General features: G+C 46.5%; 1 protein-coding gene and 1 non-coding gene across 3 annotated transcripts in view; one reads left to right on the forward strand and one right to left on the reverse strand.

Annotated features, from left to right (window-relative positions):
• Mcad (Medium-chain acyl-CoA dehydrogenase) overlaps positions 1 to 17,599 on the reverse strand; it is a 202,467-nt gene that overhangs the window by 576 nt on the left and 184,292 nt on the right. For both annotated transcript variants that reach the window (XM_050168534.3, XM_050168535.3), the window contains exons 11-12: positions 15,158 to 15,253; positions 6,812 to 7,060 (exon numbers count right to left, since the gene is read on the reverse strand). In XM_050168534.3, coding sequence (XP_050024491.1) covers positions 6,812 to 7,060; positions 15,158 to 15,253 — 345 coding nt within the window. The remainder of the gene's footprint in view (positions 1 to 6,811; positions 7,061 to 15,157; positions 15,254 to 17,599) is intronic.
• Positions 1,909 to 1,983, forward strand: TRNAS-GGA (transfer RNA serine (anticodon GGA)). The gene has a single exon. It is a non-coding gene; the product is annotated as a tRNA-Ser (tRNA).

Below are 17,599 nucleotides of genomic sequence, written 5' to 3' on the forward strand. Positions count from 1 at the left end.
TAGTCTTATAGACCATGCCTTTTGGCATACTGTGATGCTGCCACATGCTGCACAAGAGCTGAAGTACCCAGAACGAGATTCTCCTGAATTCAAATAATCGAAGGCAAAGCTTGGTAGGGTCATAATACGAAACCGAGGGAGCCAGAAACAATGGGAAACCAACAGCTTTCATTTTACACTGCTCCTGCAATATTTGTTGCTATCGCTTTATCACTAGGACGAAGGCCATTCCCAGCAATCTCCAATAGGTGGTGTCCAAATCCACGCCCAGTGACAGCCCATTCTGGGTAAGAAATACACATTTCTCACAGGCCATGCTTTTGCTGGCTGCATGTGGCAGAAGCGATTACGAGAGCCGGAAACATGTCACGAACTTGAGGTTTTGGACATCAACTATTACCCCTGCCTTGCACCAGCCGATTCCGACTTGTGCCTGCAAATTTGCTCATTCATCACCCCACCTAATTTTCTGCCATCCTCGATTGCTTCCCTTCCCTTGGCGCCCATTGTGCAACTCTAATGGTCCACCGGTTATCTGCCCTAGGCATTACATGGCTTGCCAGCTCCCTTTTTTTTTCTTTCTTTTAATGCAATATCGGCTACCCCCATTTTCTTGTTTTCTCGTTCCATTCATAGCAATACCTATAGATTGTACCGATCCTGCTTGGCTGCCTACAGGCAGTATTGACTAAATAAAACATAAAAACGTCTGACATGCTTAGGCTACCTCTCCCTCTTAGAGCTGCCTATCATCACAGTTGGCAAAGCCCCGCGGTACTGGAGCTCACAACTCGTAAACCTAGCAGGTGCGTGAGCGGTTTCTCCCTCCCCACGGGCGCTGTCCTCCTCTAGGAAGCATGCAGACGTACTGTGCCAGTACTGAATATCATGTCGGCACCCTCTGCTGGCAAGGGACGGCTGCAGAAACACGACGCTATGTGTGTATTTAAGATGTGTTAAAAATGACAGAGGTAGTGTTAGGGCCATTTTAAACAACACAAGACCACCTAAATGTATGTGAACGTGTGTGCCCTATGAAGGCGGAACTCGTTGACAGTTGCTGCTCTGAAAAGCCACTGTGTCATCTGAATGCTGTTGTTCCTGGCATAACAGTTTTGTGCTATTTTGATGCTGATGGTTCTGAAAAAATTTAACTTATCATTGTTAGAGGATACCAAAGGCCTTGATGCTTAAAGCTGGCTGGTGGTTTGCCTTGTACATACACGGAAGAAAGCATGGATGACATGAGCCCTTTTCATGGGGTTGCTGACCTACAAGAACAGGACAATACTTCTGCTTGCTAGCGATGCTTCAAAGTATCAAACTGGCTTTTCTTCCTGCAAATTACACACGCCGCTAAAGCCGTTAGATGCTGGCATAATAAAATATGCCAACATCATCTCAAAGGACTTTTGGTTTCTAGCCTTGAGGCAAAAACTGAGCACAAGGACAAAAAAAAAGGTCGCAGTTCCTCCCAAAAAGCGAAGCATCAATTGCGATAGCAAATTAGTAAACAACTATACAAAGTAAGGACAGTAGTTTTATCGGCCATATAAATTTTCAAACATTCGCTTAGTAATGAAACTAACAAGCATGGTGTCATGCACGCACAAGCAAACATGAAAACATCTCACTCTATGACCGTGGAAACTCGCTGTCAAAAATGCTGGAGTGAGGAAGCGCAGCGGCAGCAGCGAGCAAATTGACCTTCGTGTAGCTGCTCGCTTCAACGCGAACTAAGCATCGAGAACAAAGTGCACACAAAACTTTGAGCTTGACGTAGTAGTTCTGCGGAAACCCGCAAGGTGGAGAGAAGTAATGAATAAAGGGAAAATCAGGGAAACGTCAAACTCTTGGCCTTGCTTCGTGTTGTCGACAAATTCGACTTCGCCCTGCCATGTGCGAGCCGTCTGGTTAGCTCAGATGGTAGAGCGGCTGCCCTGGAAAGGCGGTGGTCCCGGGTTCGAGTCCCGGACCAGGACGAATTTTTCTTCAACTATGAGGCTTTTCATTCGAGGAACCCGTATGAGTTTCCTGTGTAGCAATTGCTACGAACGGGTGGATGTCTGATTTTCCCTTTATTCATTACTTCTCTCCACCTTGCGGGTTTCCGCAGAACTACTACGTCAAACCCTTGGCCTTGCTTCGTGTTGTCGACAAATTCAACTTCGCCCTGCCATGTGTGAGCCGTCTGGTTAGCTCAGATGGTAGAGCGGCTGCCCCAGCAAGGCGGTGGTCCCGGGTTCCAGTCCCGGACCAGGACGAATTTTTCTTCAATTATGAGGCTTTTCATTCGAGGAACCCGTATGAGTTTCCTGTGTAGCAATTGCTACGAACGGGTGGATGTCTGATTTTCCCTTTATTCATTACTTCTCTCCACCTTGCGGGTTTCCGCAGAACTACTACGTCAAACTCTTGGCCTTGCTTCGCGTTGTCGACAAATTAGACTTCGCCCTGCCATGTGCAAGCAGTCTGGTTAGCTCAGATGGTAGAGCGGCTGCCCCGGAAAGGCGGTGGTCCCGGGTTCGAGTCCCGGACCAGGACGAATTTTTCTTCAACTATGAGGCTTTTCATTCGAGGAACCCGTATGAGTTACCTGTGTAGCAATTGCTACAAACGGGTGGATGTCTGATTTTCCCTTTATTCAAAACTTTGAGCCCTCCATGAACCTAGACACTGTACTCATCGCAGTTCGCATTCAACATGGGGCCTGCGCAGCACAGCAGCCACTAAAGCGTGACGGTGCACTTCCTCCCTGCTTTGATCCCTAGCGAGAATGAGCCACCATCATCAGATCACCCTTGCACACGCACATAAAGCCCACGGCGCTTGGTGGTGTTATCACCCTTGGTGGTGTTATCGCTTGGTGTTATCGCCCTTGGACTTCATACGGAACATCACCACAACGCCGACAACAATGGTAGGAATGCACCTGGAGTGTCCATACAATTGATGTTGGAATAAGAACCAACAAATAAATAAGTGTTCTGGACGCCTTGCATTTATTTGCAATGGCCTGGGACCATGTCATGCTGACCTGACAATGACTGACGATTGTTTCAGAAAATACGGTGTTTTTTAATATGCGTTGGTCACCCCACAAGAGCCAGAAGAAAGCATTGATGATTGGGATAAACTTGGCACTAACTGACCCGCTGACGAGAACCTTGTAACCTGTGCGCTGTGCCCAAATTAAGAAATTTTGTTGCTGAAGTGTATACACTGCATCCTGAACCTTTCAGTAGCGATGATGACGACAGGATAGCAGTGATGAAAGGGGACTTTCAACACACTGCAAACCCTCAACTCTCTGAGGCGAGCTGGGACATTTGACAATGTTCGTGAAAGCATGTGGGCCCAGTTTTAGTTTTGGGTGACTAAAAGTAAAACAAGGCTCAAACAGAGATACTAAATGATTAATTCAGCCATAAAGAAATTCGTCGGAATGTATTTCTGGCATTTAAATTTACTAGCTTCATGTGTCTTTTGGTGATACAAATTTTGGGTGATCTGAACATTTTACGTGACCCCGTGAAAGCCCTACTACAGAGATTCTACTTGTTCATGTACACCAAGTGCCATACTTTCCGCTGTATAATATGCAGTCTTTTTCCAAAATTTGCACTGGTGCATCTTATAGAATGGTGCGTGTTTTGTATGCATAAAACTAAGCGTTCTGGCATGACTAATATACTTGTATTTTTTCACATTTTCACAAGAACAAGAAACCATGCATGGAAACACTGTGAAAGAAATGGAATCTTGTTTTAGCAGTGGAGCGACCACAGCGACAGATGCCAGCTCGGAGGGCTCAAAGTGTAGGCAGCACGACTACCATAGCGCAGCCACCTTCCTTATTGTAAGTCACAGTGGAACCTTGTTGATACGATCCCGTTTAATACAATTTACTGGCACTAACATTCACAAGTGAGAACACAAAATGTTACCTAATACAGTTATGCTTCTTTTTATTGGTTAATATGTTCCCAGAGATGGGATATTTTGGTACCAACATTCACAACATCACTAAACTACTGAACAAGAATAGGGGCGGGCGAGGCATGCACTATCGAGAGCAGTAGGCGGCCGTCATGGCAGCTTCCCAGCAGTACTCGCACGCCCACGTCCTGCCGGCATGCACTTGGTTCCCTTTTCCAGTACTCACAAAACTCCTCGCCGATAGTCGCAGCTCTCACCGCCAACCCTATTGCGATAAACGTTTTCATCTATCTGCTTCACAGCACGTGTGGCATAATGCCGTTAGAAGTGTACTAAACAGCTGTAATGGGTGACAACCCAAACATTCACTCTGGCAGCATCATATTCTGGCATGTTTCTGGTTGGCGTCTAAAACAATATGCAATAAGAAAACAACACAGTGAGTCTCAGGCCCCTCAAACCTCACCAGCTCACGCATGTGTCGGCATCTCGTGCCACAACAACGATTTCCGTGAAGTGGGCATGTCAAAAAGTCTTGCCAAAACACCCCGCCCGAAGGAGCTGCTGGCCCAGGTCGAATTCAAGCAGCACAAATATAAACTTACAGAAGCCCCAACATTGACAATGTTCGCCTCGGGCCCCTCAAGCCCCACCAGCTCGGCACGGTGTACTCCAATGACTCACACGACACTTCGCATTACATTGTGCCAGTTACAGTACAGTATGACAAAATTTTAGTGACTTCAGCTCATACATTTACCCTGTTAGTACATTTTTGCTGGCATTTTTTTCCCAAAATGTACGAACAAGGTTCTACACTCTTAAAAAAGTTTGTACCCTTTGGGGTTTATCTTGTCCCACAACATTCAGCCGTCTCCCTTGCTTGTTTCCTTTTTTGAAAACTCTGTGCTCACTATTTTCCTCTTGAGAATGCTACGTCACGCTGATAATGCGGATATCGTTCACGACCTGGAAGTACCGCGCTTGCAGCGTTAAAAAAGAAAATGCAGGCGAGATAGATGATGATTATTTTTTGGGACAAGATACACTCCAAAGGGTGCAAGCTTTTTTAAGAGTGTACTGTAGTTTGGAGCCATAGTGTATTTTTGTTTTCTTTCAAAGATGATGTTAAATCCGCTGGACTAATGCAATGAATAAATAAAAAAATGAAAGCCTCTTGCTCATCATCGTCTTAAGTCACCTGTGCAAAAAGTCTCGACCATCAAAGCACTAGTCGCAGTGCTTTCAGCTTCTGGTCCCTACAGTAGAATCTTAATAATATAAATACCTCGGGATAATGTAAAAATTCACATCACCTGAAATTTGTATCGCCTAAAGATGTAAAAGAAACTGGGAAATTGAGAGGGGATATGGCAACATTTCCGCTCATGATTGCTCAAAATTTGAGCAATCATGAGCCTGTGAGTTTTTTTTAAATTTTTTTCTCCGCAATCACAAGACCTTCCTTCATCTCATGGCGAAATATTTCGGAGAAATACGCTGCAGAATTAGAGAAATTGCACTTTTCTGGTGTCTTCGAAAGCATGCGAGCATGGCTTGTCCTTGACACAGCGCCACCATTTTTGTATCACCGTAAACACAAGAGATCATAGATTAAGATGGCCACAGCACTGTATTTCTCCATGCAGAAATAAAAGTAACAAACGCGAGCGTGAGAAGGGAGAACTAGCATTGTGATTCGTCATGGCAGTTACGTGGTGTGCAAGGAGTGCCCCTATTGGCTAGCATGAACTTTAATCACTGGCATGCTTGCTTTGCACACATTTTGGCAGTGGCTAACTATGCACTTCGCATGTTCCAGAGCTGACATTTCAAGCTCTGCCTGGTTACCTCGAGTTTCTTTCGTTGCTGCATCCTAGCTGCTGCCTGATGGTAATAAGAACATGATTTGCACAAGATAAGGCAATCTGTTTTCTTTGCGGTGGCCAAGCTACTTGGTACTGTGTAATATGAAGGTCGAAAAGTTTCTAATTGTCATCAGGCATTGAAGACGACGGAAAGTGTGGAATCAGAGATAATGCTACCCATGGAAGCGAATGTCGCCGATCTAGCTGACGCCAGCAAGACTGGGTCGTGTGCAATTGCCGGCTCCTAATAAAGTTGCCACGTGTTTGAAAACAGCCAACAAGTTGCATGATACTACACCAAGCAAAATATTTTTTTAGGGGAAAGGGGAGGAGCCAAGGTGAAGTGACGTAGGTCGCCCTGGCAATAGGAAAGTGACCGGCGGCACGGCCAGCCTGACCAGTGCCTGGGACTACTGGCCCATCAGAACCTCCTTGCTGGCTCCGCAGGGGATCACGTGGTGGCTTGATTGTTCGTATCATCAACCGTGGCGTAAAAGGCAGGTCACAGCATACAAAATTTAGCATGTTATAAGCTAATGGACTTAGGCCGGAACTTCGAAAGATCTAATTAACCCATAACCAGGGAACCAAAAGATCTAATTAACTAATAACTTCCAATAAATACAAGTCTACTGCATGAACAAGAAGTGATGGTGCACAAAAATACAAGAATAAGCACAGCTTACATGATGTTGAGTGGCACAAAAAAGGCATCCCTCTTACGTAATTTGCAGACTTGAAGATTATTTCAGTCACTTGTACATATCATCCCAAAAAGAAGCCACTCAACCAATAAAGTGGGCATGCAAAAACCTAATGTGCTGCTGTAAAGATTTCAATTGATATGATCGAGCAGACATAGATTGTTGTCCATCTTGTGTCACAAAGAAGCGGTCGTACAGTGCTTACCAAAATCAACTTTGTGGGAAGGGTGCTTGCTGCTTGTGCAAGTTAGCAATGAGAGCACTAGGCAAACACCACAGAAGCCTGGACGACTTACTTACCTGGTAAATTTTTGCATCACGCATGAGCTTCTCAACGGGGTATTCAGAGTTGAAGCCATTGCCCCCAAAGATTTGCACGGCATCCGTAGCGCACTTGTTGGCGACGTCCGAAGCCATCGCCTTGGCAATCGACGCATAGTAACTGCTGCGACGGCCCTGGTCCGACTCAAAGGCAGCCCGCATCCAAGCCAGGCGCGACACCTCCACACCCATGGCCATGTCGGCCAGCAGGAACTGTATCGCTTGGTGCTGCAAGAGGCATCGTTACAAGACCTGCTTGGCCCATTTTCATAAATGACAGATAGAAGGAGCACAGGAAGAACTTCGGGCTATTCGCACCAGACATGCGTCTTTAACTCATCACAACTCTGTTATGCACTGCAAGTTGCCACCCAGGGAACGTTCGACTGCAACAACTTTTTTTTAAATGTTTTAAGATGGAACGAGGAGGTGAGCTACCCTTCTTCACAGCAGAAGCTCCTAACTAGTGCGAGTCTTCCCCTCATGCCTTACCACCTTTTGCTGCATAGTGCATATCTGTAAGGGTTCCCTGCCCCTGGTCCACCAATATGTGAAGGGGCCAGGGACCACTCAAGCTGCCAACAAGCAGATTTTACCTTGACCCCTCCATTTGCTCGTAAATGGGCCCAAGTAAAAAGGGGGGAAAAATGAAATATTAAGTGGTCATCTGCTCTGTATTTCATACAAATCCTCACATTGTTCATTCTACTGCTGGCTATTTGTGTACTGTACTTGGGATGATGTCTTTTGCTGGCAATGATATCAGCTGCTCTAAAATTTTCAGCTGCTTTTGCAGAGTAAATCGGTGTATATTTTGAAGACACAATCGTCACTGCATGACTGCCCACCTTGCCGCTTTCTCCCAGACTCTCTTGTGCGACTTGTGTTCCAGCTGTTCCGACTGGCCTTTTATCCAAACTTGTGTCCAAATACCAACAAGGGCACTACTGTGTAGTTGCGCAGATGTCGCCTACGAACTACATCATCGAGCCTAACATGTCACCAATCCTGTCGGAAAACATCCACGTGCACTGCCTGAAACCACATTACAAACCTATTTTTCCCTTGAGCCACCAGGGTGGCTATTTCTCCCACAGAGGGCGATTGCAGCGAGGACACAAGCCGTGTGACACATTGCCATCCCTCTGCTGGATGCCGAACTCCCCGTTCTGGAGGCTAGACCGTTTTTTAGAAAACGCTGCTGTTGCTGCTGCGGTCACACTCATTCTGTGGCCTTACAATAGTACTTATTTCGTTTTCGCTTAAAGAGACACTAAAGGTTACTATTAAGTCAACGTGGACTGTTGAAATACCATCCCAGAAACCTCGAAACGCTTGTTTCGTGCCAAGGAGAGACTTATTTTAAGAGAAAATGCGTTCTGAAGCGTCCGCGTACCTCTAGCGCAGTTCAAATCGCCCGCCCTCCGATCGAGGAGTACTGACATCATGGTCTCATAGTGACGTTGCGCCATCGGTGAGTAGAACGGCGTCCGCAGACGGCGCTACGGCTTTTCTGCGCAAAACGCAAATGCGCGGCCAGAAACAGAACCAAGACAGAGCCGAATGCAGAGCTAAAGCGGGAGTATGGTGGCTAGCGGAAGGAGAAACGCGCGACCATGGGGCTCTTGCATTGCCCAGGGGGCGCTGCGAGAAAGGTGCTAAAAAGCGCCCTCTGTCCTAAAATGGGTCGTACCAAGCTCGGTTGTCTGCTTCGGAAAGCACGTTTACAATATGGACCCGCCACTTTCGGTTGTGTTGTAGCACGGCCTGCTGCGTATATCGGGCGCCGAAGATATTTTCAGGGGTGGCACGCTGCGTAAAGGCAAGAAATTATGCAGTGCCGAATACGTGTGCGCCGTTCAAGAATTAGGCGGCGAAGTTTTAGCACGGTGTCAATCGCAAGTGAAGCGAGTCGCGTACGAAGTGGAACTACAGGTAAGGTTTGCACGCTAGCTGCTAGATTCAGGCGCACAAACGCGAGGAAATGCGTGCTATAAATGAATCCGCAGCAGCGATAAGCAGACATGTGTACGGAACTGCTCGAGCGCACAATCGTACGCGCCGCGACGGCAGCGGTCTTTCGACATGCCGCCAAACGGCGGGCCTCCTGCAATCTTTGTTGACTGCATGCCGCTAAACTGATGCAATGGATATGAGCTCGCACGTACGTGCGAATCGCGCTGCTCGCTTGATGTAGCTTTTAATGACAGCGCTCGAACATCGATGTGCTGCAATCAATACTGCCTTGCTGCGCTGCCTCAACGTGCTGGCTTGAGATCAAGGATGAGCGCATTTAACTCTCTTAACCTGTGCTGCTCGTAGTGGAGTAGTGAATTGTCATCGAATGAGCCCGACCATTTGTGCTCATTTGCACACACTTCACCACTTCGCATCGGTTGAATTGTTAATTGTCGCTGTGGCCGGGTCTCGAATCGTGAATTACCAGCCATGCCTGCTGCTATGTCGGTCTGCTGTCGGGACTGTAGGTGCAAAAGACCGAAATTTCGAACGCAGATAATCGAGCAAGCTTCAAGACAGGCGAAGCAGTCAGCATGGCACGAAGTTTCGCTTACTCAGCGCAACGAACTGCAGCTATGCAGCGCGCCCGACGCTCCACTTCGTGAGGCCTTGAAGGAAAACGGTAGAATCTGATGTTGGGATTCAGGCCTTGTTCATGGCAGCCCACGACGCAGAAGTAATGACGGTGACGCCTTTTCGAGGCTGGGCTAGGTCTCTCCGAATCGGCATTACCGATTCCTTCTGCTCCCAGCATTACGTCCCATGGCACACGGAGAGTCCGTTTTCGTTAAACTATAGGCTGCGGCGAGCTCGCAGCGTGGTCGGCATGGTCTGTGAGAAGTGACGAGCCTTCTCGCACTCGCAACAGGGCATAAAAAAGTGCGAATTGACGCAAAACTCGGCCTAGAAACGTGCTTCGCCACAGCCAGGGCTCAATACAACCCAAGCTGGTACGACCACGGCCGGTCTCTAGGGGAGCGCACGTACCCAGATGTCGTTTCCCGCACCGCCACCAGGCGCCGCTACTATACCTCAAACTCCAGCGCAAGGCGCCCATAAGCTGGTACTTCATTCTATGACGCAAACTTCGACGCTCGTCGCAATGGACCCTGACACCGACAGATTGGCTCGCGATGGTGGGCTCAACTTCAGCGATTTGAGCACTCACGAGTGCGACGTGCTGCTGAGGGCTCGCGCTGCCGGCGTCGTTGCGTACTACGACGGCGGCCTCGACCCCGGCTCTGCGGAGCGGGAAAGCAACAAGGGCTTCCCATGACATCACATAAACGTGGCATTCTCACTGCTTGTTCCAAATGAAAGTTTCGCGAGCCAGCAGAACCCTCACAGCACGACGCGATAATTAAACTACTGAAACTCCAAAGCGTGCGCGGCGCAGAGTCGAGCGAAAACGAAACCTTCCGAACACCCATATTACTGAAGGGTAACATCAAAATGTTATTTTTTCTTAGAATCGAATAGACGTAGACAAGTAGCATTTTTTTTCGTCTTATAATCGAATGAAATGATACTTTTAATACGAGTAGTTGAGTATTAGTAACACAAATTATGAGGAGTGCTTTCGTCATCGGGCTAGTACCGGAATATCGCTGGGGGGTCTCAAATCGTGTCATGCATTTACCTCAATTTCTCGGTTACTAAAGCTCTGTTCGCGATTATATTGACGCCTTAGACGTTCTAGAACATTGCTCTACCACTTTAACTTGAGTTTCTGGTAACCTTTAGTGTCCTTTAGTGTCCTAAAGCGAAAACCGACATACACATAAAAGAAATACTATATTCAATGCCTCCTGGCATTGAGTGAACAAATGCTTGTCGATTTTTTTTAGTAACTGCATTTACATGAACATCACAACGGTGCATTGCATCACATTTACTGCATGTCGCATCCATGTAAATGGTGCTAATGTACAACAAAGTGAATTAACACAGCGTTGACGTTGCTCTGCATTGCAAAATGGTAGCTGTGACATTGAGGGGATGTTTATCGAACTATGTTACATTAAAAGCAGGGTAGCTGATTCGTCTAGCTTGTATTCTAATAATTTTGTTGCAACAGCGTATACTGGGACCAGTAAAACAGGACAACAACAGACAAGGATGAAAGACCCGTCTAGACGAAAGTCTAGGTCGGACACAGAGATGCTCCCAATGCATATGATAATCTACATCAATAAGGGTTTGTAAGATAAGGAAAGGCCTCACACTTTGTTTGAAGCATGCTTGTGCTTTTTGTACTTTTCCTTTGCTAAAACAGCAGAGGACAAAGAAGAGGCTGCCAAACCTGTCACTGCAGTTAAACCCCACAATGCTGAAATTGGCACTGCAACAAAAATTTGCTTTCGCGGGAATTTCATTGTTGCTAAATGAGACAGCACAAGCAGAATGGGCTGCCAAGCAACACTTTATTGTCACGATTCCGTTAAGCCTTGCTCAAGACAATAGAGCATCATTGCGACCACAAATTGCACCCTGTGCATCGCTAACTTTCGGGGGTACAATCGCTTTTATTAGATTTTGCATAACTGAGCACTAAATGCATCCACATCTGCAAACAGCAGCATTCTGAATGAAGATTTGCCCTATGGGGCTGCACTCTCGGTCGAGCTCTTTCACGGATATTATCACTTTCGAAAGATTTCACTTAACTCGGCACTGGACATGTGGACATCTATGGGCAACAGCATTGATGCAATCCCTTTTGTGAGGTTTCAGACAGGTCAGCCTCTACAAGCAACAGCGTTCCTCCAGTGCACACTGTCGCATCCTGTGCCAAGGTATGCGAAATCTTGTGAAAGTGATTGTATCCGCAAAAGTGATCGACCAAGAATCCGTCCCCATTGGGCAAACTTGCATCCGGTGATACCAAATCCGCATGCAATGCCTGTTGGGTGGTACCGAAGCCAGCGTTCTTGAAGCAACTAGCACATATTCTCGAATCGCAATCACAGCTGGAGGCATGGCAGTCCACCTCGGTGGGATGTGGATTTCTTGGTTCTTGGTTTTTTTTAAAGTTTCTCCCGCAGATCATGCATGACACATGGTACAGTTGAACCCGGCTATATCGAACTCGAAAAAGAACGCCTATCAGTTCAATACAGGGCATAATTTGATATAAGCCTGCTAAGTAATTGGATGTCATAAAAGCACATACAGTCGACTCCCGTTAATACGAAGTTCACGGGGACCGTGAAAAACTTCGAATTAAACGAACTTCCAATTAAGCACAAAGCACAAAAACAGCACTTTATTGGTAGCGAGATCGAGTATTTTCCCTAAGAAAAATAGTCGGTCATCTTGCTCTGTTTCTTCTTGCCGAATCGCGCTGCTGAAAGCAAGTTCTGCAGGCTGTAGATGTGGCGGAACGCTTCTTCCGCATTACCTTCAGTGGCAAAGAAGCGCTCTGCAAGAGCAAGGCCCACAGCTGCATCGGCAGCCTTAGGTGGCGGCTCGTCTTCAACGTCATAGTCGCTTTCCTGGGGCCGAATAATTTCCACAATCTCTTTATCCGTTAGTGCACCGCACGTTTCGACCACCTTGTCTACGGCGACGTAATCTTCAAAATTGACGTCCCTGAGAGCATCACCAAAATCAGTGCTGTCAAGCTCGCTTGTTGACGCTTCCTCCAATGAAATTGCAGAGGCATCCTCCAAAGAAGCTGTCACAAAACCGCAAGCCCTGAAGCAGTTTGCGATTGTTTCTTGCTTCACATGATCCCATGCTCGCGCTAACATGTGAATGGCACTGAGCAGGCTCACCTCGTATTTTGCGGAATTATTCATGCACAAAATCATGCGCTCGAGGAGGTGCCGCCTGTACAGAACCTTAACATTCTTGATGATGCCTTGGTCCATTGGCTGCAAAACAGCTGTTGAGTTTGCAGGCACAAATGTGAGGCGTATTGCACTTAAGGCTGGCACATTCACGTGAGCACTGCAGTGATCCACAAGGAACAACACCTTGCGGGTCGAAGAAGCAAGCTTGCGGTCCAATTTCGTTATCCAGCTTTTGAAGATTTCGGCCGTCATCCACGCTTTCTTGTTCGACTCATAGTCCACAGGCACAGTCTTTATGCCTTTAAAACACCTCGGCTTGGCGGCTTTCCCGATCACAAGTAAGCGACATCGTTCCGTGCCAGTCATGTTTGCCGCGATCAGCACCGACACCCTCTCCTTGCTGCGTTTGCCCCCAGCACAGTCGTCGTCCTTGAATGTCAGGGTATTCTCTGGTAGAAGCTAATAGAAGAGTGCAGTCTCATCTGCACTGAAGATGTCTTCCGGTCTGTATTCGCCGAGATATTCATGCAGCTTTCCGTCCTAGGGCAGGTTACCCTACACATGTACCCTACACATGTTGCTGAGGGTCTGCTCAAGTCGCACTTATCAAAGAATTCCGCCAGCCTGCCTTGTGTAGATAAGAGGGGCGTAGCTGTCATCCCGTATATCCGCGGCCTATCACACCGTTTAAAGAAATTAGGTCAACGTGCAAATGTTAGGGTTGTGTTTTCAGCTTCTACGAAATTGCAATGTCTGTGCAGACTAGCCAGACCAGGCCTGTCTGACAAGCGCATGTGCAAAAAGAAACACCAGGAAACATTTGCTGAATGTGCGGGAGCAGTTGTTCATAACCTTCCTTTAAAGTGTGGGAAAAACTATGTGGGACAAAGCGGAAGGTGCCTGCAGGCATTTCAAGTGCGCTGTTGCCGGGGCGGATGGTGGTGACCACTCGACGTGTGCTCCAGCATACAGAGACTGCTCCATCGTGGATAAGCCCGAGGAAGATTAACTCGCGAAATTATCGAAGCAGAAATGATTGATAGTCTAGGGGATAACTGTGTTTCAAAACCATTAATTGCCCTTTCCCGCAAAGAGTTAACTTACCTGCGTAATGGTGTGTAAGGTATTTTTTGCAAACAGTGCATGTATGATGATGTATGCGAAAAAGTTGTATGTATGTGTGGGTCCTTTGCTTGAAATAAAGATTGTTGCAAGCTAACGCCTGTGTGCGTCACGTCTTCCTTTCGTCCTTGTCTTTTCAAGCGCTATAAGCCTGAAGGTGAATATATGTTGAGCTTAAAGCTCTGTCTTGGGCACTCGGCGCCCAAGACAGAGCTTCTTGGTAAAGTGTACTCTTTCTCTATTTTCATATTACCGTATTTACTCGCATAATAATCGCACTCACGTAATGATCGCACCCCTGAATTTTGTCGGCAGAATTCTATTTTTTTAATTTCCCGTGTAATGATCGCACCCCGAACTTGCCGCAGCGATATGTCGTGTGCCAAGTCTAGCTAATATTGATCGCGCTTACCATCTGTCGAATGCTACGCGAACGACTCTTCAAGACAAACCAAGTGGTCTGCACGCACCAAACATTCTTAAGTAGATGCCTCATTTCATTACTTTGATCACTTCCGCACTTCCATGACTAAAAAAAAGCTGCAACCAAACTTGCCTTTATTATGTGTAGGCTTTATAATGGCTGTGGTTAACAACAACAAAAAAGGCGCCTTTCGATTCTCATCTGCACTCGTGGACACGCGACAAATCGCGAGCGGCAACGATAGTAGCCACGTATACACTGATACTTAACGTTAAAATTGCACCCTATTCATACGCCGACACTTGTAACACAGCTAAGATATCCACCCACCCTTAGCGGAAACGTGCCGTATTAGGATAGTAGTGAAGACAGATGCCGCAGCATGCCAGCCATGTGTTTCTATGTCACTGACAGCTAAGCGCGCCCATCTGTTTCTGTCCCCTCAAAGTGGACATGGCTATGTTATTGCCGCAAACTTGCCGATATTAACGATATTATTCATTACTGATATGGAAGAAACTGTTTCAATGCCCGTAATGTACTCACAAGAAGAAAAAAAAATCACGTTCGGCGTGTTCGGCTTGCTCCGCCGGCTGCCATTTTTGTTTTGGTGTCCCACAGCAAACGCAGGCCGACAAATTTTTTTTTGTTTTTTTTTTCGCGGGAAATTTAACCCGCGTAATGATCGCACCCCTGATTTTGCATCAATTTTGCTGAAAAGAAAGTGAGATCATTATGCGAGTAAATACGGTATGTAAGTCTTTCTTTTGGTTGTTATGAATACATTACTAGTTTTTTCATATCTTTTTTGTTCCCTGCACTGTGAATTCCTAGAAATAATCCGGTATTTTTTACTCTTGGAATGTATTCTCAACCCTCCCCTCTGCAATGTACAACTATGTACCTTGAGGGTATCACAAATAAATAAATAAATAAACTGTTGCATCAAAGGTAGAGGCCACTGACCATGCAGATAGGTTGACCAAATGTCTTGCGCTCCAGACTGTACTTAGCCGCTTCGTCCAGGCACCTCTGGGCTACGCCTGTTGCACCAGCCGCAACCTGCAAATAAAAAGAAGCCCCCAAAACAGCCAGCATAACTGACATGAAAAAAAGCCCCGACTTACTATCTCTAGCATGTCATCTTTACATTTTCCATAAGATTCTTCTTTATCCCCGCCTCCAAAATGAGCTAATGAGATTATGAGCCACATGCTCATTATCACTCAGATCAGACTCAAAAATTTGCCACACCTTTGTTCACAACTTATGTTTCCTTTCAGCTATAGATACCTCAGACATAAGACGAGTGGGATCACCTTTCTGTAACAACAGCTATTATGGGCTGTTGAAAAATGCATCAGCTTACAATGTACAGGTAGAGATTATTTTCACTCCTGTATCGTTATTTGTCCAAGGTGTTTGCAGCTACTCCCCTCTAAAATGCCGACTGCTATGAGAATATGGTAAATAAAGATACATCCTGCAGGACACATGCCTCTCTATAAAAGGCTGCAAAGTGCTTGCCTCACTTACTGAAAGCTAAAGTTTACTGTAAAGCCAAGAAGCAGTCTACCAGTGCCTCCAGGTAGAAAAATTAGGACTGCGCTGCCATGAGCCCGTGTTAGAAGGAAGAAAACAAAGCATGGCGCGAGGAATGAAGCAAGAAAATGGAAAAAAGAAGTTATGCGTGGCACGAGAAAAGAACAACCACCACAAGAGACAAACAAGAGCTGGAATGGGAGAGAGCTGACCTGTGGGCACCTTCACGAAGGTGAGGCTGTACCAACTCTGCACCACCTCCCGACTTAAAGCTACAATACCGTGGTAGCGCACCATGGTTATCAGCCGTGTAAAGGTCACTACTTGTGAGCCTTGGACCCAGCGGCCATAAGGGGGCACACCACAGTAAGTTGGGGCACGATGTGTACGAGCTTCGAGAGAGGGTATAAAGGTTCAGAAATGGGATAACGCCATTATCGTCAACCTGCCTAACGAGGCCGCTTCGTAACGGCTGAGCCAAAAGTGCGCATTGGTCGTGCCAGCGCCTTGGGTCTACGCCCACTGGTGAACTTTATGTTTTCAAGCCCAGGAGGAGAATGGCCAATGTGGATTTCAACATTCGAGGTCTAAGCTTTCCCTGCAGGCCTCAACAATGCCAGCGACGAGGTTCAGGTATGGACACTTCTGTAAAGCATATGGGACTGCAAGCCAGGACTGTTCTCTTATCTTTGAAGGCATCAACGCCAGAGGCACTTTCTTTCACTGCTGTCAAAAAAAAAAGCTAGCTTCGCACTTTGTGCACCCAGTAAATGAGACATACGAAAGCTGTTATTTTCACCACTGCTCTCAAAAGCAACGTGAATCTGTGGACACTGCGCAAGCTGGTAAAATGCTGTGGCTATAACAGCCTGCTAGTCGAGGAGCGCTTTGTTTGTGACAAGTTCATTAGGGGCTTACGTGACAAGAAGCTGTCAGACCAACTGTGCCGATATAAAAAACAGCTGAAGATGCACTGTGCCCAGCTAGTGTCTGCGAGGATGCAGAAAAGGAGCAGTTATCCTGCGCAAGCATGACTCTCAATAACACTTGCACCGTAACGCTGAACATTGATGCTGCTCAGCGAAACAAGACGCCCATACCTTTGCCATGCTTTCATAGCAAACCAAAGCAGGCAGCTAGTTTATCGTGTGGCTTTCCCGGACATCAGTCTCACCCACGAAAGGTTTGCCCGGCACAGAAATTGGTTCGCCATTACTGTGGGAAGCAAGGGCACTTAGGTGTAGTTTACATGGCAAAGAAATGAAAAGAGCTGTTGGGTTTCATTGAGCTTCACTCCGTCGATTCGCGGCAAGCAAGGTACGCAAATGGTCAGCTGGCAGACGAATTTCTTCGCGAATGGTCAGCTGGCAGAGTTTATCATAAACTCCTGTGTAGAAGGTACCGTTGCGTCGCCATCTTTCCCAGGCTAACCCGCAGTGGTTGGAGAATGCCAAAGGTAGTCTTGGGCCCTGGTGAGCAGCGTCTGCATGTTCTTGGTACCTTAAAAGCAACTATCAGTGTGTCTACCAAGTTGACATTTCCAAATTCCTGAGTTTTCCAGGTTTTCCCTGAGCGCCTTTGCAAAATTTCCTGAGTGACACTGCATTTTTTTTCTGTCAAGAAGGGCTGACACCATGTCGCCCAATGCTGTAACTCTCTAGCAAGCACGTTAAAAATTAAAAAAAAATGACTTAATCTAGTTTGAATAGTAAGGAGTAGTGTTTATTTTATTCAAAAAGAAAACAGAAAGGAGGGCTTAGTACAATGCACAGCGAATAAAATATCTTTAAAAAAATGTTAAAGCCCATTGCAAATCGAGTCAGACATTTTTAAATATGAATAAAAAGAGGTGCATACAGAAGCAAA

This window comes from Dermacentor andersoni, chromosome 1 (genome assembly GCF_023375885.2).
Source record: "Dermacentor andersoni chromosome 1, qqDerAnde1_hic_scaffold, whole genome shotgun sequence".
Classification (NCBI taxonomy): Eukaryota; Metazoa; Arthropoda; class Arachnida; order Ixodida; family Ixodidae; genus Dermacentor; species Dermacentor andersoni.